The 25,369-nt window shown below is 42.6% G+C and overlaps 1 protein-coding gene across 3 annotated transcripts in view; it reads right to left on the bottom strand.

The window, feature by feature from the left end:
• Nucleotides 8,192-25,369, bottom strand: part of BTBD3 (BTB domain containing 3) — a 33,758-nt gene continuing 16,580 nt past the window's right edge. For 2 of the 3 annotated variants that reach the window (XM_018056926.1, XM_005687816.3), the window contains exons 2-5: nt 16,459-16,741; nt 15,882-15,972; nt 15,206-15,324; nt 8,192-12,159 (exon numbers count right to left, since the gene is read on the bottom strand). In XM_018056926.1, the coding sequence (XP_017912415.1) occupies nt 11,127-12,159; nt 15,206-15,324; nt 15,882-15,972; nt 16,459-16,601 (1,386 nt within the window). In that variant the 5' untranslated portion in view covers nt 16,602-16,741 and the 3' untranslated portion in view covers nt 8,192-11,126. Of the gene's footprint in view, nt 12,160-15,205; nt 15,325-15,881; nt 15,973-16,458; nt 16,875-17,065; nt 18,138-25,369 lie in introns of those variants that run through there. The other variant, XM_018056925.1, reaches the window with a different exon arrangement.

The raw sequence follows: 25,369 nt of genomic DNA, 5'->3' as shown, positions 1-25,369 counted from the left end.
CACGTCAGCCTGAGTGGCTAGCACACTCCTGAAGGAGGTGGAATGTTCCAGAGACAGGGCTGAGAACTGGAGTCCCAAACGTGGGCAGGCACTGACACCAGTTAATGGTGATCTGAACGTAAACAAGTGGCATGGTCTGTGGGCCAGACACTGATGAAAGGGCTGGGTCTCTAAAGTTTGGGGGTGCAGGTTAGAGGGCTGGGGTATAGGGAGATTGAAATGAGTGAGCCCAACAGGCAGAGGTCAGGGTCAAGAGGTCAGGGAATCAGAGACTGGGCCTTCTGAAACCCCGCATTTATTTCATCCATTAACACCGCCAACAGTGGTTTGGTTTTGTTTGGGGTGAACTGGAATGGCACCCCACTCCAGTACTCTTGCGTGGAAAATCCCATGGACGGAGGAACCTGGTGGGCTGCAGTCCATGGGGTCGCTAAGAGTCGGACAAGACTGAGCGACTTCACTTTCACTTTTCAGTTTCATGCATTGAGAAGGAAAAGGCATGAGTCGGACATGACTGAAGCGACTTAGCAGCAGCGTCCATGGTTTCAGAACATAAGCATCAGACTGATTTCAGGGCGTGTGTGATGCCAGAGTCCCCAGCAAGGAACAGAGTGCAGAAGCTAGATGTGCAGGTGTGTAAAAGTTTTAGCACAACTTGTCTACACCAGGGGTTCTCAACCTTTCATGGGCGTCAGAATCACTCATTCGTGTTGTCAGCTTTGCAAAGAAGTGACTGGCCCCTAAAAGAGAATCTCTGGAGGTGAGGCTCCTGAAGTAATATTTTGTAAAACAGAGAATACAGAATAAAGGGATCAGAAACGAACTTCCGGGAAACCAGGGCCCAGCACTGATCCTGCAGATGGGTACATCGTGGTGGGGGGCGGTGGAGTGCCACCCTCGGGGGGACACGACTCAGCTGCCAGGGCTCCTGACACACCTGTGTTTACCCGAGTAAAAACAATCAGCCGTTGAAACAGTCCCTGTAATAGTCACATCACTCATAATAAAGGTCAAACCTGCTCTCAACACACAGCAAATAATGTCAAAGCTAAAACCAATTTTAATTCCCAAATATTTGGAGAAGGGGTTATATCCAAAATTGTCTAAGACTCTTAGCCATGAAAAGAGCTTATTTTGACTCTAGCAGAACTAGGAAAGGGGCTATTCTTTTACCTGCAAAACAGACTCCTGGAAAATGTCTTCAAAAGGTCTTTCAAAAACTCACCAAGTACTCTCACATCCAGCTTTTCCAGGGTACGTTTCTGAAGAATCCTAGGTAATTTCCTAGCACAGAAGCCATTTGATACACTAGAATCCATCTATCTCATTTGCCTCTCATATGGCACCCCACTCCAGTACTCTTGCCTAGAAAATCCCATGGACGGAGGAGCCTGGTAGGCTGCAGTCCATGGGGTCGCTAAGAGTCGGACAGGACTGAGCGACTTCACTTTCACTTTCACCATCACAGAATTTAAATAATTACTAAAAATTCAGTTAAAATATGAGAATTTCACAACAACACAGCTCCTTGTAAGTTTATATACTCCCTATTCACTGGATATTTTAAAGGACAGCAACAAAATGACTTTAATTTTCGGCGTTGACAACTTCTTGAAAGTGTGTGCAAACTGGTTTATGTACAAGCGCACAGAAGAGGAAAATACGTGGGTTTCATTTGTGGCCTTTCATATTTTGTTTCGCATAGCACTGTAATGATGCTTCCTGTTTGCCAGGTACTGTCACAAGCTCTTTAGAAATATTAATTTATTTAATCATCAACAACTTTGTGAGGAAGCACTTATTACTGCCCTCTTAAGAGAACTGAGGCTCAGAGAAGTTAAGTAACTTGCCTGAAGCCACATGCAATTAGAGCTTCAAATCCAGGTAGTCTTCCTGCAGCCTAAGTTATGAACCAGCACCCTAAGTGGACTCTCTTGTTTTTCGTCTTCCTAAGAAGTCCTGAGTGTTCACTGGAAGGACTGATGTTGAAGCTGAAACTCCAATACTTTGGCCACCTGATGTGAAGAGCTGACTCATTGGAAAAGACCCTGATACTGGGAAAAATTGAAGACAGGAGGAGAAGGGGATGACAGAGGATGAGATGGTTGGATGGCATCACTGACTCGATGGAAACGAGTGTGAGTAAATTCCAGGAGTTGGTGATGGACAGAGAGGCCTGGCGTGCTGCAGTCCATGGGGTTGCAAAGAGTTAGAGATGACTGAGCGACTGAACTGAACTGAAAAGAATCTTAGAATCAAGGATGGGTACCTATAAACCATCTACAGAGGATGGTAGAATAAAAGCTGTTTTCTTTCCCTCTCCATAAATGTAAATATATGACAAGAGGCTTCACTCCAGTCTCACAACCCCGCTTCTGCCTGGATGTTGCAGCCACTGGACCCTGGCCAGAGTCTCTCCTCTGTTCCTCTGGAATCCTCATCCTCCTCTCCATTTCCCAGCCCTCTCTGAGCTTTGTGTGTGTTACTCATAGGTCCACCCTCTCCTCCTGCCTCTAGTCTGATCCAGGCTGGCCTTCCTTGCGTCAGAAAAACGGTTTTAAAACATGAAACTGCTGCCTTATCTATCTCAAATATCTTCAATGTCATTGCTTTATTCTGCAGATAAAAGCCAATAATTCAGCCGAACGTGTAAGTGCTCCCCGTGCCTGCCCCGTTCATTATCCTGTTCCACAGCTGGCACACAGGAGGCAGTCTTGTTCTCCCACAAGTACCCTTTACGTGAGCTGTATTAAGCGGTTTCCGATACTATCCCTCTGCTCTCTCTTCTGGAATTCCTTTCATCCCTATCTGTGAGTCTGTGTGTGAGTGTGTGCTAAGTCACTTCAGTTGTGTCCCACTCAGTGACCCTATGGATGGTAGCCCACCAGACTCTTCTGTCCATGGAATTCTCCAGGCAAGAATATTGGGTTGCCATTTCCTCCTCCAGGGGATCTTCCCAACCCAGGATCAAACCCACATCTCTTCTGTCTCTTGCATTAAGCGAGTTCTTTACCTGTTCTTTATCAGGTGGGTTCTATACCATCAGCGCTACATGGAAAGCCCCAATCCTTATTTCTTCCCTTCTGTGTCATGAGTCTACGCTAGATGATTCTAACACATCCTTCAAAGTCCAGCTCAGCATCGCTTTTTCTTCCACCAGAGGCTGATCTAGATGCTCCTTCTCATTGGTAACCAAGGCATTTTTCTACTGCCTCTTAGAACTACTGGTGTATTCCTGCAGACTCCTCCCTGGTCATCATTCTCTTGGGAGCTACTCAAAGTGTGATCTGCAGACAAGGCTGTCAGTCAGCATCGTGTGCATGCTCCCAGGAGAGGCCGTTTCTGAGGCTCCACCCAAGAGCCACCAAATCAGCACTTCTGTGGGTGGGGGCCAGCCATGCACAAGGCTTGGCGCTAACAGGAGGGCAGCATCGCACAAGAAGCCGCTGAAAGCACTTGTCTCCTAGCACCTTACTGCCTGGGATGAAGCCAAGGATCCATAAACAGTCAATGAATGAATGAACGTTGAGTTAATCCCCCGAATGATCCATTAAACCTATCTTTCCTGGGAAGCTACAATACTAAAATTCCTTAGTCCACAAATGCCTCCAAATATTCTCAGAACTGAAAATTTTCCTGAGTTTTGAACTGGATAAGGCTCAGGTGTTCTGAGTGTTTGTTTCAGCACTATTGGACAAGATGCAGAAAAAAAATTTAAGTTTGGAGCTGGTTAAGGCAAGCACAAAAGTGAAAATTCAAGATGTAAAGAAGAGTATTTTTATGGATTCTACTATATAGCAGAAGGTGGTACTCTCCATTTCAAGCTTTGAAAGATTATTTGAAGCTTCCTTAAACAGTTATTATCTTCCTTTTGACTACTTTTTGAACATAATAGTTTAGGAAGGAAAATGCAAATTGTACAGCCACAGTGAAGACTGCTACGTATCAAAATATTATTTTTGTACTTTTCTAGTTTCTCGCAAAAGAGTCTTTATGCTCTATGCTGGTCATGAAGATTTACAGCAGCACTTTTTGATAAAATGAACAAGGCCTTCAATGAGGTAACATCTCAAATCAGTCAGAATGGCCAACATGCTGGAGAGGGTGTGAAGAAAAGGGAACCCTGCTACACTGCTGGGGGAGGGGGTCGGCGGAACATAAACTGGTACAGCCACTGTGGAAAACAGTATGGAATTTTCCATAAAAGACTAAAAATAGAGTTGCCATATGATTTAACAATCTCACCCCTGAGCAAGTATCTGGACAAAACTACAATACTAAAAGATAAAAAAAGACAATTCAAAAATATACTATATTCATAGCAGCAGTATTTACAATAGCAAAGACAAGGAATCAACCTAACTGTCCACCAACAGATGAGTGGATAAAGATGAGGTGCGTACACAATGAACTACTACTCAGCCATAAAAAAGAATGACATAATGCCACCTGAAGCAACACAGATGGACCTGGAGATTATCATACTAAGTCAAGTCTGAAAGAGAACACCATGTGATAAAGCTTACATGTGGAATCTAAAATACAACATAAATGAACTTATCTCTGAAACAAAAAATAGACTCACAGATAGAGCACAGTCTTGTGGTTGCCAAGGGGAAGGGGCTGGGGGGTAGGATGGATTGGGAGCTTGAGATTATCAGATGCAAACTGCTATATAGAATGAATAACAAGGTCCTGCTGCACATCACAGGGAATTGTATTCCCCAACACTATAATAAGCCATAATGAAAAAAGAATGTATATGTATGTGTTCAGCAGAGTCGCTCAGTGATGTCTGACTCTTTGCGACCCCATGGACTGCAGCACGCCAGGCCTCCCTGTCCAACACCAACTCCAGGAGTTTAATCAAACTCATGTCCATTGAGTTGGTAATGCCATCCAACCATCTCATCCTCTGTCATCCCCTTCTCCTCCTGCCCTCAACCTTTCCCAACATCAGGGTCTTTTCAAATGAGTCAGCTCTTTCCATCAGGTGGCCAAAGTATTGGGAGTTTCAGCTTCAGCATCAGTCCTTCCAATGAATATTCAGGACTGATCTTCTTTAGGATGGACTGGTTGGATCTCCTTTCTGTCCAAAGGACTCTCAAGAGTTTTCTCCAACACCACAGCTCAAAAGCATCAATTCTTCAGTGCTCAGCTTTCTTTATAGTCCAACTGTCACATCCATACATGACGACTGGAAAAACCATCGCTTTGACTAGACAGACCTTTGTTGGCAAAGTGATGTCTTTGCTTTTTAATATGCTGTCTAGGTTGGTCGTAACTTTTCTTCCAAGGAGTAAGCATCTTTTAATTTCATGGCTGCAGTCACCATCTGCAGTGATTTTGGAGCCCAAAAAAATAAAGTCTGACACTGTTTCCATAGTTTCCCCATTTATTTGCCATGAAGTGATGGGACCAGATGCCATGATCTTAGTCTTCTGAATGTTGAGCTTTAAGGCAACTTTTCACTCTCTTCTTTCACTTTCATCAAGAGGCTTTTTAGTTCTTCTTCACTTTTTGCCATTAAGTGTGGTGTTGTCTGCATATCTGAGGTTATTGATATTTCTCCCGGCAATCTTGATTCCAGCTTGTGCTTCATCCAGTCCAGCATTTCTCATGATGTACTCTGCATATAAGTTAAATAAGCAGGGTGACAATATATAGCCTTGAAGTACCCCTGTCCCGATTTGGAACCAGTCTGTTGTTCCATGTCCGGTTCTAACTGCTGCTTCCTGATCTGCACACAGATTTCTCAGGAGGCAGGTCAGGTGGTTTGGTATTCCCATTTCTTTAATAACTTCCCACTTTGTTGTGAACCACACAGTCAAAGGCTTTGGCATAGTCAATAATGCAGAAGTAGATGTTTTTCTGGAACTCTCTTACTTTATTGATGATTCAATGGATGTTGGCAATTTGACCTCTGGTTCCTCTGCCTTTGCTAAATCCAGCTTGAACAGCTGCAAATTCATGGTTCACATACTGTTGAAGCCTGGCTTGGAGAATTTTGAGCAATACTTTGCTAGCACGTGAGATGAGTGCAATCATGCAGTAGTATGAGAATTCTTTGGCATTCGTATATTTATACACACACATACACACTATGTGTGTGTGACTGTAGCTGTACAGCAGAAACTAACAACACTGTAGATCAAGTACAATTCAATAAGTTAAAGAATACAAAATTAAATTAATAAGCCCACTAGTATGATTTATTTTAAAAATTTTCCAGGTATAGTGTAATTGTTCTAAAATAAACTGATGTAAAAGAGATGGTCTATTAAACATAAACTGTTCATCAAAGTCATAAAAACAAAAAATACACTTCTATTTTGAAATAATTTCTGTACTGCTGCTGCATGAAGTGAAAAAATCATCCCTGCCATCTAAAGCACAGCCCCTCCTCTTACCACTCAGCTTGGTTACTACTGGAGTTAGTGGGAACAAACCAACGATTCAGGGGTAGCAGTTTAACAGGAAACGTTAACTATGTCCTATACACAAAGTATGGATTTGATACAGTTAATCATGGGTTTTCTGTTTAACTATCTCTCTTGATGTTTGGCTTTTCAGATGGCCAAGTATAAAACAGTAGCATCTGCTGCTATAACTGCTGTCCAATGGGTATTTTAAGTAAACAGGCAAATAGAAAACTACCATTATAAGGACATTTTAAGATCTGCATAAATAGGAATGGTACCTTCCCCACCGCCCCCACTCAAAAAGGCTGAGAAGAAACAACAGGAGGGGTGCCCACGTTAGGCAAACTCACCCAGACTCCTCGGTGACTCATCTACAGATGCTAGAGTCATATACCGTGTGGTGTGTGTGTGACCAAGTCAACCACTGTCTTCCTCACAAATATTTACACTTACCAAACTGTATCTTGGCTGAGCAACTTTTCTCACCAGCCCATCGTGTAGTTACAGAAATAAACAAAGAGATTCTATTGTTGACATTTCCCCCTGGTTTTAGTTTTGTTAGATGATCTTAAAAAAATGGAGGATAACGTGAAGTTTTGAGCAAAGCAAGTAGCTAGCCAATAAATGTAAATGGCTCAGAAAATATGCTGAAACGTATTGATTAGAAATTTAAAAGTACAGTCATCTTCTAGTGCAGCACCTCAAAGGCACACACAGTCCTCTCTAATACAAGATACTGCAGGCGCCACTTGCTTGTTTTGGCCTCTTTCAAAGTGAGTTTCACGCTACTTACTTCCTCAGGAATAATTTTTCTCCTTCCTGTTTTGTTTTGTTTTTTCTCCTCAACGTTAAGTCCATGGCTTTTGTAGGGAAGTCAGAGTCATTGGGAAGAAAGTATAATTTCAGTGAAGTGTTGATCCTGAATGCCAACAGTAAAGGAGGATCATTTCCAATTGCCTTGGGATATTGAAAACAAACACATGTGGGTTAAGCTTAAAGAGCACCAGAGAGGAGATAACGGCTAAGATTTTGCTGGATTAAAGATCTTTGCAATTCAGACTGTAATTAAGCTGATAAGAATGGGTATTTCCAGTTCTCTCATTCTATGGAATAATTCCAAAATTCCTTTGAGCAGGTATGTTATAGAAACTGAACCAAGTACAAGCAAATACACAGGGCTTTACAATAAACTCTAGTACAAAAGTAACAAAGTTATACTGAAAAAACAAAGTTATAGTGAAAAAAATGCATGTATATAATTATGTGTGTATATAAATGTACTTGATATAGGGAAATATAATGGAAAACCAGTTGAGGACATAAAATTATATTCATCACTATCATGTCACATTGATCTTTCTTCCTAGATGTAAGGTATTCTAACAGCAGGGATACGCAGCACTGGCCACACTAACGCTAGATGTGATTTGCCACCAACAGCAGTGAGCTCAGGGAGCTCTACAGGCATGTGAGGAACGAAGCCATCAGAATGCCAGCCAACTACAAAACTCCGCAACTGGAACAGAAACACATCCACTCACTCTCTCCCATCAACTTAACACTCAGGTTTTCAACAATGCAACTGGTTAACATATTCATTATTCTATTATTCTTTACCGGATTTTTAGTTCTTTAGGGATCAATGATATGTGAGTAACTTAGCAAACAAATGCTCCTGCAAAAACCATCTCTGTAAAAGGTTAAGTGGCACCAAAATGCCAGAATGGGTTTTTTTTTTTTTTTACCACTTTAAGGAACCTTCAAAAATGTTAAGGAAGACAAATATATGAACCGGTTTTATTTTATTTGCATTTAACATGATTATACACATTCATGTGTCTAACAAGATCTGCACTGTTACATTAAAAATACAGTACAATAACATTCAACATGAGGTACTTCATATTTATATATTTTTCCTTCATAAATAATGCTGTAAGCTCCTGAATTCAAGCACTCTAATGCACAACTGGCTAGTGTCTTGAATTAGCAAGCTTATTTAGACACCTTAAAAAAAAGACAGTTCAGTGCAATAATTATGTAGAAATTAGACCATTTACTTAAATACTATATTAAGATATGCTTAAAGAATGTTACATTAGAACTGCTAGCCTAGTTCCCCTTATCCCCAGGACATAAACGACAACAAAGACTGCCAGATACGTGGGGAAAAGCATCTACAGGGCAGTGTTTAATAAAATTGTGTTTATGCATTCCACTTGCTTGCCTTGTCAGAACAATGATTTCTAGTTTTGAAAGCTACAAAATTTGATATTATCAAAGAAAATAAAGCAAGCACATTAGCCTTAATTCCATGTCACTGAAAATGCAGAAGGGAGAATAGGATTTAAAAGATAACATTTTTTAATTTTAAATACAATCTTCAAATTTATAAAACAGCTCTTGGCACCAGCCAATCAGATGACGGATTTCTTTTTCTTCTAGTGACAGCGATTATCATAAAATTAAGTTCTTCCATATCCAGTACAAAGGATCTCAAGGGGCTCTCACCCAGCAGTTTCCCAGCCTCTGGAGGGCAGCTACTAATAGGAGCACTGGTCTTGGGTGTTACTGAATGAACAAGGTTATCACACTCCTCCCTGAACAACAATCTAGTATAATGAAATTAGTGCTAAAAAGTTTCTTCTCCTCTGGCTTATAAATAAGTGCCTTCCAATCAGGTAAATCTATAGTCTACCAAATGTGAGGTAGCTATGAGTTACCGAAATGTTTAACCATAATTTATAAACAAAACCCTCTGTAGAAATATTTTTTAAAATTGAAAACCTACCTCCGTTTCAGAGACAGTTTGCCACTACTACTATCTGTCATCCTGCTAATAAGAAATAACTGTTAGATAATTTTGGAAGCTTGTCCTGGGAGCACTCATCTGTTAATCACTGGTAACAGCTTCTGACCCTCCATGCTAATAGACATAGGTAAGGGCAAAGACGATTAAAACATTTCTGTAATCCAGTGTTTTTCTCCATCGGGGAAGCCGGCCGAAGCAGCAGCCCACGTCTACGGGGGAGAAGCGGCCCGGAAGCACAGGCAGTCCCCCTCTGCGGGCTGGGTGGGCCCGGCAGGGGGACCCTTCTGTCCCAGCCCTGCTGGCCGGGCAGCAGGAGACAGTTCCTGAGCCGGTGCACACGCGTGTGCACGGGCACCCACGCACATACCCACCCCGGGACTAGCCCCCGCTCCAGAGCCAGCTTCGGGCTCACAGAACAGGAGAAGGAGGTGGCCAGGGACCACACTCTGGGTGGCGGGGAAGCCATCTCAGGATCACACTGCGCAGAAAAGTTGCCCAGAAACACGTGGATACTTCAACTGGGAGTGACCACAGTGTACACCACTAGGGTCACGGGCACTAAGCCAGCACAAGCCTTTGCTGAAGGAGAATGTTTTGATGAGCTTTTCCCTCCTTTATTTACACTATCCATGGGGGGGGGGGGGGGGGGAAGAGAAAACTGGATGTGATGCTGAGGCAGTGAACATTAAGGTATCATCAAGTTTATCACTCCAGACCACTTTTTAAAAACCCTGCAGGCATATATTGGCTCGTTCAGATGGTCACAGGCCAGATTCTAGCAGTCCAGGAATGGGACAGAATCATAATTAACGAACAAGAGAGAGTGTGGTCAAAGTAGATTAAGTAAAATATACTTCAGATTAAAAAAAAAAACAAATGCATAAAGTATCTTATTACATTAACATGTGGCACTACAAAACTAACTGTTATTCTACTCATCTGAAGAAATCATTTGGTCCTCTCTTCATGGGAATGGGGGAATAGGAATTCTATACAGTACAACTTTTGAAAACCAGCAAGTGGCAGGGATCAAAAGCTAAGCAGGGAGAAAAGAGCTTGACTTTTTCAAACTCTGGATTATAATATGCCATCAATTAAACTATTTGTCATGTGGGACTTTTTCAGGCTTCCTTTTAAGACTATTTTAGTTTCAATTAACAGACTTGCAATTTTTCTCCAGTTGACAATAAAGTTTTGCAATTTAGTTACTTCTAAAAGAAGCCTCTGTACTGGAATTGCCTGTCTTCTAAACTAAAGGAACACAAATCTGCTTGTAGCAAAAGTTGTGATCTAAAACTTCCAATTTCTTACTTGCTTTACCTTCCCTTGACAGCTGCAGTTTAAAAATTTAACAAACTTGTGAATTTAGGATTTAAGAAAACACAATGTCCAAAAGCAGATGCCCAAAATATTTAAAAGGAAATAAGAAGGTAAAGATGACTACTGTCTACTTTCTAAATTATTACTTATTATCAAGCAAAATGTCTTTCAAAATTGTACACTGAGGTTTATCTGTTTGGGGAGAGGGAGGGTTTCCGTTTAAAAATAATTGCTACTGTTACTTTAGAGTATTTCTTTCTCTTTGTCAAAATAAAGCCCAAAAGGAAATCTGAGGTGATCCAAAAATCTTCTTAAACTGGGAGGTCAGTGGGGCAGTTGGAAAAGAATGCAAAATCTCCCCGGGTGGATATAAGCAACTCTAAGAACCACAAGCCTTGCTAAGAATTTGGCTTTCCGGCATACAGTTAAAAGCTGAGTGCTGCATTTTTGCCTGTACATAGCGAAAAAGGTTGAAAGAAATCAGAACCGGCGCACAGCTCCGTTCCTTAAGAACAGCCCGCGCCGATGGCTGGCTGTGGCCGAGCTGAGCGTGAAGCGGAGAGCCGGCGCGCTCAGGCGTAGAAGATGAGCTCGGGGATCTGGCCGCCCTGCACGCCCGTGCCGTTGGTGCTGTCCGACGAGCACTGGAACTGCACGGTGACCTTGCCGCACTGCACCTCCGTCATGCCCTCCTGCCCGAAGTAGCTGAGCTCATTGCCGTCCAGGATGACGCTGGCCGTGTAGAAGGTGTCCGGCTCGATCTGCACCGGGTACTCGAACCACACGGGGAACGTGCTGCTTGAGCCGTCCGAGAAGTACTTGCTGAGGTTCTGCCCCAGGACCACGCCCTGCCGCTTGAGCTCGATCTTGGCGCTGTACTCGGCCGAGCCGCAGCTGGAGCCGTACAGCCCGAAGCCTGCGATGAAGACCCTCTTGTCCACGGCGAACTGGATGCTGTCGCAGCGGCCCCGGTAGCGCCACTGGTTGCTCCGGTAGGCGCAGGACTGGAAGCGGTGGCAGCGCTGCGGCACCAGCCCCTTGCGGGCCTTGCTCACGAACTGCAGCTCGGGCTTCTTGGCCGCCGTGTACCAGAGGAAGATGTCGTTGGTCTCGTTCAGAGTCAAGACGCCGGACTGCGCAGCACCGTTGGCGAAATCGTCCAGGGCCATGGTCGGGATGCGGATCAAGTAGAGCGCCTTGCCCAGCACCTTGCGCTTGTTCTCGATGCTCAAAGCCAGATCCTGTCGCTGGCATTCCACCTCAGCCCAGTTGAGAGCGGCCTCGAAGACCACAATTTCTTTGGCATTCAGAGTTTCCCTGCGGAGGATGCTTTCCAGGGTCTGGAAGTCGATGTCGCAGAACCCCTCGGACTTGAGCGCCAGCTCGGCCTGGGCATCGATCACCTCCCAGCAGCGCTGGGTGAGGTCCGGCTCCTCGAACAAGCAGCTCTGGGACAGGAGCACACAGGCGTTCTTGGCGCTCAGGCTGGTCTCCAGGAAATTGACGCAGGCCCTGGCGAGGTGAGGGACGATGTACTTTTTGGCAGCATAAAGAGTGGCCAAGACTGTGTCAGCAGCCAAGTCAATTTCATCACAATAGATGTATCTGCAAGAAAGAGTCCGGCGTGTAAATGGAATTTTCACCAAATGAGCGTGTCCAGCAAGAAAAGATGCAGCTACTTTCAAATTAGTTCCAAGAAAATCATCTTAAGTGACAGTTCTTACAAAAATGATTAGACATTATAACAACATCTGAAATACATTCATAAATCATGAACACTTCAATTTAGTAGAAAGTGTGTATAATTAAAGACATTAACTTCATGTAATCACTCTAGCCTCTATTTTAAAGCTATGTTCCCTGTCCTCTCAAAGAGGGAAAAAAAAAAATTGAGGATTCGAGAACTGTTTGAGAAAGACTGAGATCAAAGACAGTTAATATTAGGGAAAAAATAGCAAAATTTTATATATATATATATATATACACTGAATTATAATTAGAAATAATCCCCATGTTTTAGGAAAAATATATGTATACAGTTTTACTTAAAAATGTTTCTGTGCATTCAGATGGAAACAAATACATTTAATACTATAATGTTAGCAATGACTGCATCTTGATGCTTTTAATTAAGAATGACTTGGATTTTCCTTAAGCACAAAATAAAATCTGATCTTAAAAAGATATTTTTCAAGTAGTCCCAAGTTCTATGGATTTTTAAGTATGGGCTTCGATGCTTGATGCTATCTCACAGTTAACTTTATGTAGAATCCAATGCAGGCTTTGTATCTGCTTTTTTTTTTTTTAACTCTAAATTCTCTCTTCTCCACACATTCCTTCTACCTTCAGAATTAAAGAATACATTATTTCTAGATATATTTAATTAAAAGACAAATAAAGCCTAAATATGCACTATTTGTGTGCTTCTCTGAAGTGTCTGTATTTCAGGAAACACTTCTTACTGTTTTGGGAGACAGTGGCAATCTCCCAGGATGGTATGTCAAGGCAGAAATCATCTGCTTCTTTCATATTCTATTGTTGACCAAGAGAGGTCAGTGAGAACTGCGCACAGGTGAAAAATACACATCAATAAACATAATTTTTAAAAAATTTCTAGCTAAGGTGCTTAGCAACTTGCTATTAAGTTTTCCTTAGTGAAACAAGAAATTAAAAGGCTTCTGGAAGAAAACACAAAAAATATAAGGATGGCAATGAGAAAAAGGACCGCAATCACAAATGGAAGCTGCATTTTTGCTCCGAGGAAGCCCTTCCTTGTCTCTGAGAGACTAAGACAGCAACTGGCAAGACGGCAAGACTGCGGGACAAAATGCCCACAGCAGTGATGCTCTGACCGGAGCATGGGGACCGCAGGAGGACTCTGCAGCACGGCCAGCACTGTGCAGCGCTCACCCTGGAACGGGCAAGTGAGCAGCTTTCTCTTCCTTCCTGACAATGCCACAAGGCAGGGGTGAAGCCAGCCTGGCCTCCGCTCCCCCAGGTGATCATGCAGTGCTGATCCGGCACGGCACGGCACGGCAGTAAATGGCACCTGCTGTGCTGCTGATTCTCGCCGCTTTACATGGACTGCACGTATAATTTTAAAAGCTGTGTCAAGACATATTCTAGGCAACACATTTATAAGAAAAGATGCTTGTCAAATGATGAATCAAACGGCTTTGGTGAAATGGAACTTTGTGACTAGTACTCGGGCTTTCTAATTATGTACATATTTCTGCAGCAACAGAACACTCCACTTGACTACAGTGATGCCAAAACACCAAACTGGTGTCAGCATTCTCCTCTGCAACAGAAACAATGTCAAATATACAAAGCTAACTTCACGGAGTGGGGGGGGGGGGGGGGGGGTGGCGGGGGGCAGGAAACAGCACACAAAAATTCCTGAAGGTAAGACAGGTTTCTGCAAGTAGATCTCTAAGAGATTACAAAAGTCATAAAGTCTCTGTTGGTTGAAAGTGGTGGATTAGTTTATGTTGTGGTACTTTACATGCTCATTTGCCTCTAATTTCCCAACCTCTCCCACTGTGAAAGTTCTAAACAGTAGCAGATGGATTTCAAAACTAGACTATTTAAATAAAGAATTACAACACTTTAAAGTTCAGGAATTAACTATAATACTTATTTTTCAGTAGGCAGAAAACAATATATATTAACCTTTTAACTGTTTGTGGGATTACTGTCCAACTTGATCCAATGAATAATTTTTTTTCAACAAACACTGTAATGCATTTCAATGACTCAACATCCCCACAGCAGCACATAACCTTGAACTCTGATACACTTTGGTCTGCTAGAATAAGGCTCAACAAAAATCACCTAAATATCACTTAGAATAATCACTGGACTCTAATCACACACGGTAGACTATAACACTCTCCAGCATCAACCCATGTCAGAGAAGAAGATTCTATTTATCTGGTTAACATGTACTGGATTCTGAAAAAGACTCATGAGATAGAAAACTATTTTTTAAATAAATGTACATCTTATAACTGTATTTCTGAATGACCAATTAAAGTTTTTCCAAAGAAATCCATATAAAACTATAGAAAATTGATCAGATCTTTCAAAAATTTCTCCTTTACTACAAAATGCAAATGCTTCTTACCCTTGAGAAATGTCTGTGACTTTATGTGAGAGCATGTGTATGTACATGTGCATCAAGATCAGATAATTAACTTTATATTTGCTGATAGGAAACAATAACTCCTAGAAAACTTTAAAGCCTCCTAACTGGTAGAGTTTAAATAATGCATACAATTTCTGGAATTGTGACACCAAAATTCAATTTATGTGTTTTTAAAGACTTCGCACAGAGAGAACATACTCTATTAGATAATCCTTAACCAGAAAGTTATTTTTAATTATAAGCCATTAAAGATGAAATCACTGTGTGCCTCTTGCCCCCAAATCCCATGCCAAGGTGTGATTAGAAACGCCTGCTTCATTCCACATGCTTTCCATGGAACGACGCACAGAAGTTTTCTTTGAAAACATGTATTAGGTAAAGCAGCACCCTCTTTCTTCATCGGCCTCTCTTTTGTATTACCTGGAAGTTACACTTAACTGTGAAGCCAGCAGAGCACAAACACAGCACAAACAAACTCTTTCCAAACATGCGTGTGGCGCTTACTTCAGCATGGCGAGAAAAGCAGCAGGGTCGACATCTGGGATACGGATCTCATCTTTGTCCTCGGCAAGTTCTCCGTAAAACATTGCATGGAACACAGAGCTCCCAACAGCTAAAACGTACTGTGGAGAAGGGGAAATCTTATTTCATGCACCAAATTGAAAACATTCTCAGCAAATCATTCCAGAAAAACAGCTCTAAAGTGATCAGCTTTAGCGAACACAGAGTACCTAACACCTGCTCTACTGACAAAGCCAAGGTCCAGAGAGGATCTGGCTGTGAAAGCAAAAGACAGAAGTTCATGCAAACCAGTCTCTGTGCTGCTAGTTATCCAGGCTTTCACAGGTTAATACACAAGGTCCCTCATTATGAAGTAAATGAAAGCACATCTAACTGATTTCTAGAAGGGTCAGCATATGACTTTCCAAACCTATCACAACAGCTTCCCATGACTGGGGAGTGAAGAGGGCATGTTTTTGTGGGGGATATAAAGCAGGGTACAAGGAAACAAAGAAAAAAAAATTAAGCATGGCCAGGGCCCTCTGGAGAGGCTGTGTCTGCTCTGTGATGGGGGGAAACCAAGCACTGCCTGCAAGCTGCCCAGCCCCGTCCCGGGCTCAGGGAGAGGGTCCCTCTGTGGAGAGCTCAGGGCGAAACCGGTAATGCAGCTGTTGCTTACTTTGTGTCCTGGCAACCGCTGAGTCCCGCCTGGTGGCCCAACCACAAAATGTACATCTGCCATCAGATCATTATTGAACATCACCGCATTTCTATAAACAGAGGCAATTCATTAATTCAAAGCATTGTAACACCCCCTCCCCAACATAAAAACCCAGGAAAGAGTCACAAGATAAACAACCGTTGAGTAACTTCGGGGTAAAACTACAAATAAAGGTTCCAACTATACAACTGCATTTGTAATCACTGCAAACACATGGAAGTAACTAAAGTTTATTTTTTTTTTAAAGTTATCCAAACTTTTTTTTAGACTTAAGGACAAATAAGAGGTTTCTGTCTCCTATAACCTAAAGAAACAACCCTGTCACTTAAATGTTACAGCTTACAAAAACATTTTTATCTAAGAGGAAAACAGCTGTACTGCTCTGGAAAAGATACAAGGCAGTTTTCCATTACCAATAAAACTGCTGGGAAAAGAGGAAACACAGATTTATGTTAAAATACATTACAGGTTGTGCAAAAGCAGAGACTTCAACCCAGGAAAACTTTTCAAGTAAATATGCTGGCCGGGCACTTACCTCTCCCTAATGGTGGGATAGAGCCCCTGCCAGTTCGGGGCGGGAATAAGGTTGTTGTTACTGAGATTCTGCTGGTGGTACTGCTGGACAGTGGTGCTGCTGGAGCTGGCTGGTTTTTTGCGGGGGAATATATCAGCAGCCATCTTCTTCTTCTTCTTAGTCTTCAAGGTAATTATTTCATAACAAACTGGAGGCAACTTGCTGCTGCTGTTGCTGCTGCTACTGCTGCTGCTGCTGGGATTTGTTTTCTTCGAGCTTTTCTTGGACCTGTTCTTTACCGTCTCTGGAAGCATCAAGAAGAAGGTGAGACATTTCATGTTCCTTTCCTTGTCATCTACCATGAGTACAGTAGGTCTCTCTTTATAGCCAGATATCCCAAGTCGGTGCGAGCATCAGGGAAAAGAGGCTAGCACGAGCTGAGATGAAAACAGAAACCAACAAGCTGATATTTTGCTTCTTTTCTCAGGCAGGCAAGGTGACCTTTTTACTATGTTGAATGAGACACTGGTTTTAAGTTTTATCCAGTACTGGGTCTGTTAGATACATCCCCATCATGATTCCTGTTTCTCTTATTTGCTCATAAAAATAACCCAGTTTCCTAGATCACCTGAAAATGCTACACCGAGAGGAGACGACAGGCAGAGAGAGCCGTGGTGCTTGTTTTCTGAATTAGGTTATCAAGATGTGCTGGAGCTGCGTGAGTCTGTTCAGCCGGCTGAAGTTGTGTGGTGAATGGACCGGAGGAGAGTAGGTATTACAGCCCTGCAGATGGAGTCAGACAGCCAGTGCTCAGAGCCAATAGCTGAAGTCACCAACCATGATTGGACCAAGCCAAACAGTGACACCTATTGTAGCGTGCATAGTTCTGACGTTAAAGGAACAGCAGTTGCATTCTCTTGGCTACTATGTGTACATTTAAATAAGATAAACACCTATGAAACATATTTGAAAACAGGAAGAGTTTATGTCCACAGATTTCTCTTCAGCAGACGTGCATTTTTATTTCCCCAGTTAAACAGGCAGGATCAATTAACAAAGCTTAGGGACTGATATCTACTCTCTGTTTCTAGTAAAATCCTTCTCCTGGCAGCATTTAGTTTCTAGTACTTCAAACAAAGCCCTCCATTTTACCAGCTAAAAGGGATTACACATAGAGAAGTCATATTAAACTCATTTGTTAATGCTTAACGTAATAAAAGAATGAAATTTTTCTTTTTCCATTTTTAGTCTCTTTTAATGCAAGTTAGAGTCTAGTGCAAAACAGGAGATGAGGTCATGTGTTCATTTTACCTCCCAGGGTTTTCTAGCTCTTATAATGAACTTTGATAGGAGTCCCAGATCACAAAATACTGTTAATTAGACTGAAATGATACCAGCAGGTTTAGCTGCACTGAAAAATAAAACTCATTCTGGATGTAAAAATAAGATTCAAATGAGACCAATCTGGTAATCAGCATTTAAAGGTTACAACTCACTAAAAATATGTGAAATGGGGCCCTGTTCAGAACTTCGAAAAATCCAAACTAAATGGTATGGTTACATTTAGCTTCATCACAATTTTAAAGAATATAATCCACAAATTCTAACACACATTCATTAACAAGGCTATCCAAAATGATGTATGTTCTGATGCTGTGTAGTTGAGATGCAAACAGGTTCCCTCTGCTTTGAATCAGAATAACACCAACTCCTGTGTGGTTTTCCGGAGAAGGTGATGGCACCCCACTCCAGTACTCTTGCCTGGAAAATCCCATGGACGGAGGAGCCTGGTAGGCTGCAGTCCATGGGGTCGCGAAGAGTCGGACACGACTGAGCGACTTCCCTTTCACTTTTCACTTTCATACATTGGAGAAGGAAATGGCAACCTACTCCAGTGTTCTTGCCTGGAGAATCCCAGGGACGGGGGAGCCTGGTGGGCTGCCGTCTATGGGGTCACACAGAGTCAGACACGACTGAAGTGACTTAGCAGCGGCAGCAGCTGTGTAGTTTTCACAGACGTGAATCCTCCAACAGTTTCTCGCTTTGCTGAGTAAGGACAGGCCCCACACACGCACAGGTACCTCCAGGGGGCCTGATGAGACAAGCTCTGCACTCTCGCTGCTCCCAAGGGCAGCCCCATCTGCTGCCCCTTCAGAACCACAGCCCGGGGCTGCACCAATGCCATCTGAACAGCCAGTGCCTGACAGCGAGGGTCCGTGAACGGGCCCTTCGGTCACTGTTCCAACCAACCATCTACGAACAGAGCACTCTGGAAACCAGACTTTAAATCCCTGGGACTCTGGGTCACTGAAGTCAATCGAGGAGGGCCCTGTTCACTGTCATCACTGTATTCTCAGACCTGTTTACAAAGCCTCTGCAGGACAGACTGTGAGCAGAGAATCACGGTCTTCAGCACAGGTTCTTCATCCCTGGTTCGTACAGACCCTGACGCGCTGCTTTTGTGCTACGTGTACCGCCTTCTCAGTCACAGGGTGAACAGACACGTGAACATGTGCGTGCGCACGCGTGCACACACACACACTTCCAACTGCCTGCAAACACACTTCACCACAAAGTGCGTGTGTGAGCGAGAACGACAGAGAGGGGGAGAGGGAGTGAAACACATGGAGAAGGGCACGGAGGAGGAGCGAGCGCGTTCCACCAGAGCTGCCTTCTCAGAATACAACTAGACCAGAGGTCTCCGCAGGCTCCAGCACCACTGAGCTTCCTGACCACCACCGTCCCAGAAAGGCTCCACGCCAGGCACTCCTTTTGACTGCGGATAATTCCCTGCGTATTTCTAACAAATCTAGTAGCTGGCTTTTTAGGTCAGAAGTAATCAATTAGAATGGAAGGGAAACGAAGGCTTTTGAGACAGACTTACCAGCAGCTGGAAGGACAAAATAGAAAAAGTATAATAGGCAGACACAAGCACGTAGTTTTGTGGGTTTTATTCATTTTTGCATATAGTTCAACAGCCTTCACCTGTGCCTAGAAAAAGCACTGCTCTTACGTGGCTAGAATAAAAGAGAAAGCACACGTGATAATTTAAGAAAGAAAATTATATAATATTTTAGAAAATGCTCTTTATTTAGAAAATTAAGTTTTGCGGAGAAGCTTGGAAATGTGTGTTAAATTGGAATCACCTAGAACAGTGCTGCAAAGAGAAGTCTTGCCTTCCTCTCGGATGTGGGGACTGAGGAGCATGGCTGTTTTAAAGACGTGTCTTTCACTACAAAAACTAATCCAGTTTTTAAAAAATAAGAAAGACATTTTAATTTCTGTAGCCAATTTGGAAAGCCATGAAAACGCTAATACAACCCTGACAAGAGCTTACTGAGAGTTCCCTCTCACCACGGCAATGAGGCAGTCAATACACGGCCTTGCTCCTGCACACATGGTCCAGGGCGCAGCAGCCGCATCTCCTGGGGGGACGGGGCGGGGGGAGGGTGTGCTAGAAACCACGGTCCTGGCCTGCTTCTGCATCAGAATCTGCGTTTTCAACAAAATCCTCCAAGTCATTTCTATGACATTCAAGTCTGAGAAAACCTCACACAGATGATTAAGGGAATGTTGTAAGGTCTTCTCAAGGATCAGTATCAACATCTGGGGCCATATATCATATTCAGTTTTCAAATGAATGGACAGATAATTCAAAATAACTTCATTTTGAACCTTCATGTCTTGTTCTGAAATTCTGATTAGCCCCTAAGAGTCAGATTCTATGAGTCAGATGCGCAGACTGAGAGGGCCAATGGGGAGGCCCCCAAATACTTTTCAATACTCAGGAAAAGAAGCTCAAGCCCAAATTATTTTAAAGGGTGATGAAAGAGACAATTACTGGGAAAAATGAAGGATTAAAAAAATGCCAAGTGTGGAACAGATGAATAACTTAAATTTTAAAAATAATCCACCTCACAGCTACATTTCAAAAAATTAGCACTGTGGTGCAGCACAATTAGCAATCCAATAGTCTGGTTCAGTCCTGGTTTTACAAATTAGAGCTCTGTGTGTGTTTATGTGTGCATGTGTGCTGGCAGGGAGAGTGTCTGAACAAATCATTTAGCCTTTAAAGCGCCTACACAGTGAAGAGGTTCATCCAGAATTGATGAGTGTTTCTCAAACTTTATCCTCAATCCACAGTAAGAAATCTATTTTTGTCTTCAGAACTAGTACTGACACACATAAACACACAGATCTCTGCACAAAGAAAACGCAGGTTACAAAACTAAACGTATGCTTGGCATGTTGTGAAACACTATGATATTTTCTGTTTCATTCTTTTCTTTTAGATATTGGTTTTGATACAGTCACTTGACTTAACGACCACAGCTGAAGCAACACTGGTCTAGGTTATTTCTAAGGACTTCTAAGACTTAACATCCAGGGTTTTTCCTACCAAGAATTTGGATTATGAACCACCAGATAAGGAAAAGACAAGGCTGCATCAACCTAATGGAGCCCATGAAGCCCCTCAAACTGCACACAAAATTGGGAGTTTGCATTTATTTTTTTTGAAAAGAGAAGCCATATCTGTCTTTTAGAATAATTTATGATGCAGAATACCATAAAATGTTATGGAAATCTCAGATTAATTTGAATAGTCAAAATATTCATCATATCACTTTTATTTTCTGCTTTTATTTCTATAGTTTATTTATTAAACACAAATAATGGCTTCTTTCCTTCCCTTGAAATTAACTTCAAATAGTTAAAACCCCCTCTATTGAATCTGTAACCCAGAAACACCACCCACAGGGTTGAAGAATAAAGAATACCAGCCTGGTACCTACCATCAAATTTCACCTCTAAAATGTCTTTCTGTCTAGCATATCACTTGTTCCTACATGTCCTGAATTTTCAAAGCTGTTATGAGACATGGTTAATTTGCCCTAATAAAGTAAATAAATAGGTCAAGTCAAGAAGCCCATCAATTTTTATGAAAGTATTCTCAAAATACAACATGCTGATCATCCAGTGTAGCAGGTGTTGGGCATGCAAGGGAGACCAAGATTAGAAGCCAAGCTCAAAAGGTCAGCTAACAGCAGTGGATTTCAGGTAATTTTATAACTGCTGGAAAGTTCAATCACTTTTATCTCTTTCCATCCAATTCTCAGTAATAATAAAACTATGAACAGGATTTAAACTCACTTAGTTCATCTTCCTTACCACTGGAAGGTTTGCCAGACACCCTACCTTCATATCCCTTGGACTGCAAGGAGTCCCTTGGAAAACAAGGAGCTCAAACCAGTCAATCTTAAAGGAAATCAGTTCTGAATATTCACTGGGAGGACTGATGCTGAAGCTGAAACTTTAAAACTTTGGTCACCTGACGCAAAGAACTGACTCACTGGAAAAGATCCTGATGCTGGCAAAGACTGAAGGCAGGAGGAGAAGGGGACAACAGAGGATGAGATGGCTGGATGGCATCGCTGACTCGATGGCCCTGAGTCTGAGCGAGCTCCAGGAGCTGGGGATGGACAGGGAGGCCTGGCATGCTGCTTCCACGGGGTGCTCAAACAGTCGGACGCAGCCGAGCGACTGCACTGAACTGCCTTTATATAGGAGAGTCTAGTTTATTCCGTTTGGGGACTGGAGTAAGGTTTGGAACTAAAAAGATGAGAGCAATGATTTAATGCAACTCTGTCCCAAAGATAAGGTAACCAGGGGGTCCAGAAGATTAAGGGATTTGAGAAAACTCCGCAGTTAGGTTGTGGGCAACGTCTGGACTAGGGTGCAGATTCCCTGAGTGCTTTTGCAACTGCGTCTATTCTACTCACTCTAATTTTCGCCCACAGTAATCACCCCACATCCTTATGTAATGCTTTATCTTTGTATTTCCAATCTACTTTAAAAGAAAACTACAAGTCCAAATTTACAGCTTTGAAAACCATGAATATACACATACTCTCTGCCCTGCAGGAAGAAACTGCTAGACAAATGTGACGCCCCTTTCTGGAAAGAAATGGAGAGGACCTGTAACAGGAAGGAACCCAGGAGCACAGCAGTCATGGGGAAGCAGTAACAGAACAGGCTCTCCAACAAAATGAAAATTAGAAAACCAGCTATTCACGGTTAGCACCAACAAATCCTATGTCAACAACTAACAGCGCTGGCAACTCTTGTCTAACTTGCTCTAAGCCTGCACTCCTGCCTGGACTTGTATTTGGTTCACTGCAAGACCTAAACAGCTACAGCAGGGAAGGTGACTGAAGTCTGAAGAAGGCAGGCTGGACACTTCCAGGACCTAACAGAGGAGAGCAATGTCATCTGATACATTACGATGGAACAGTGTTTTGGTTTTGCTTATTTTTCTCTTCAACACTGAGCAAAAGTTATGCCTGTGATTTTCCCCTCCTGTGATTTTGGAGGGGAAAAAATACATATATAAGTGACAAAATGTTGACAGTTCCTAAAGATAGCAGCAGCTGCTGGGAAACAAGACTGTATGTATGCTAAATCTGGAAATAAATATTGAGTCAAGCACTGGCAACACGGTATAGTTAAGCACCAATAATACATGACCTTAGGGTTAGTTACTCAGAATCTGTGAGCCTCATTCTCCTAGTCTCTCAAATGGGGTGATTCCACTCAGCTCACTCCTTTCAGGATGAAAGGCAAGACTATAGGTCTGTGAAAGCATTTTGATAAAAGCTGAGGACACTCTGCAAAGGTAAATTTCCACTATTAGCAACAATGGTACCCAAAGCAGGGAACATCAGTGATACAACCTTCCAAAACACAAACACCCAAAGATTCACCTGGCTCCCTGCCCTCCTCCTCTCCGTGCTTTACAGCATGGACATTCATCCATCAGCAGGCTCGTTCGGCCCCACTGAGCTGGCCCCGGGCTGCTGCGCCTCTCCTTCCGAAGCTGCAGGTGAGGCTCAATCAGGATGTCTGTGGTGCACTGTGATCAGGCCCCACCCAAGGCTCGACTGTGCCCCTGGAAGACACGCTCCAGGCTGAGTGCCCCGGACTTCAAGACTACCTACTGTCAGATGCCCAGCTGTGCCCTCCTCCTGAGAGAGCCCAAAGCAGCAGGCAGTCCAGAGCCACTCAGCAATGTCCACAGCAGCAACTCAGTTTGGCCTCTCAACAAGGACCCGACGTGAATTCTAGCACCAAGTACGATGAAGCTAAGACAAACCCTTGGGCAAGGCATGCCTCCGCGTGGCTGGAGGGGGAAGCTCACGGGTGTTTCACTGCGTTTCCCTCGTGTCATTTGCTCCTCATCAAGTCCCACTCAACCTTAAACTGTACGTTACATTTGCGTAAACTGCCCAGAGGCAGAATGTGACAATTCCGTGAAGGCAAGAACAGTGATTCTTTTAAAATTTCATTTAACAGTTAACACGACATTTGATGATTATAGCTGTGTCTGGGTGTACTTTGTTTGGACTATTAACTCATCTAAATGCCAAATCATTCTCTATCATATGTTAAATGAGGTGATCCTGAAAAAGACCGTATAAAATATATCATACAAGATACTCTAATGATAGATATTTAAAAGACTACTGCTATGATCTCTTTTGTCAAGTTTAAGATCCTTTAGTACACCAGGTAATCAATTGCTAATTTACATGTACTCTGTGTGATCGCATATTAAGTTTCCTCATGTGTAAAATTGCTGACTACATAATCTCTTACCTAGATTTCTAGAATTAAAGAATCTGTATAATGTTTGGCAGAAATAATGATTTACTTAATATAGTCTTCTTTATATTTTAATATTATGATTATGATCAAGACCCACCTAAAACTTTATGTATTATATAGACATGTATTACAATTTACTGATTTTAAGATTCCTTTTTCTCTCACCGCCCCCCCAACATTTTAACATCTCTGAAATTGGGTTGAATCTTATAATCGATGGCATTTTATAACTTTAAGCTCCTCCACGTTCTTGTTGGTACATAAAGGCATACCTTACAACTGATGGCTCCTTACAGTCAGTGAAATAAAGTAAAAGATACATAATTCAAAAGGAAAAAGAAAAAAAAGGACTCTCTTCTTTAGGCTGGCTAATTATTCTGCTAACCAGGTAACATGACGGCTCAGAATTCTGGCTGAACTACATCAGAATAATCGAGCTTTCATCAAGTAGTTACTTGATCAAGTATTAATATATAATCGAAATTCTCAACTGACACTACTACTGTTGACAACCGACGACACGGTAAAGCTTATTTTGGATAAAATAAAGCCAGGCCTCAGGAGGTCTCTTCTGAGAAGGCCCAAGGCGGGGGCTGCTCTGACCCCAAAGGGGACATTAATCCCATCGAAGACACCAAAAGGGAAGGCCCTGCCCACCACGGCTGCAGCTTTCTCCAGGTTTGCTGTTGGCTTTAGTTGACAGAGGACGAAAATAATGTTTTAGTCAAAAGAAAAAAAGTTTTTCCTAAGTATTTCTTTTACTTTAGCTAGTGTATATATATATGTATATATATTCTGATATTTGGAAGATAATAACCAAAAATATCTCCATAATTAGATCATTAAAATTCAAAGGCCTCTTCACTTATGCACTTAACTAAAGAATGTGTGGCTTTATCAGATGAAGTCACCCTTCCCCGGAGGGCACATGGAACGGGAAGAAGAAATCCCAACAGCCTTCAAACCAGGTGTTCCGTATCCGTTCTGATGGTTAACAGGGTGAGTGCGTGCATGCTGAGTCGTGTCCGACCCTTTGTGACCCAACGGATTGTAGCCCGCCAGGGTCCTCTGGCCATGGGATCTGCCAGGCAAGAATACTGGCGTGAGTTGACATTTCCTTCTCCAGAGGGTCTTCCCGAGCCAGGGATCACCCCTGAATCTCTTACTTCTCCTGCGTTGGCAGGTGGGTTCGTTATTACTGGCGCCACCTGGGAAGGCCTCTTAACAGGGTAGGTGTCGCAAACCAACTTCCCCAACCTCCACAAGGTAG

Source organism: Capra hircus, chromosome 13 (assembly GCF_001704415.2).
Source record: "Capra hircus breed San Clemente chromosome 13, ASM170441v1, whole genome shotgun sequence".
Lineage (NCBI taxonomy): Eukaryota > Metazoa > Chordata > Mammalia > Artiodactyla > Bovidae > Capra > Capra hircus.
Note: the sequence above shows the minus strand (reverse complement) of the source record. Positions and strands in the feature narration are given on the sequence as shown.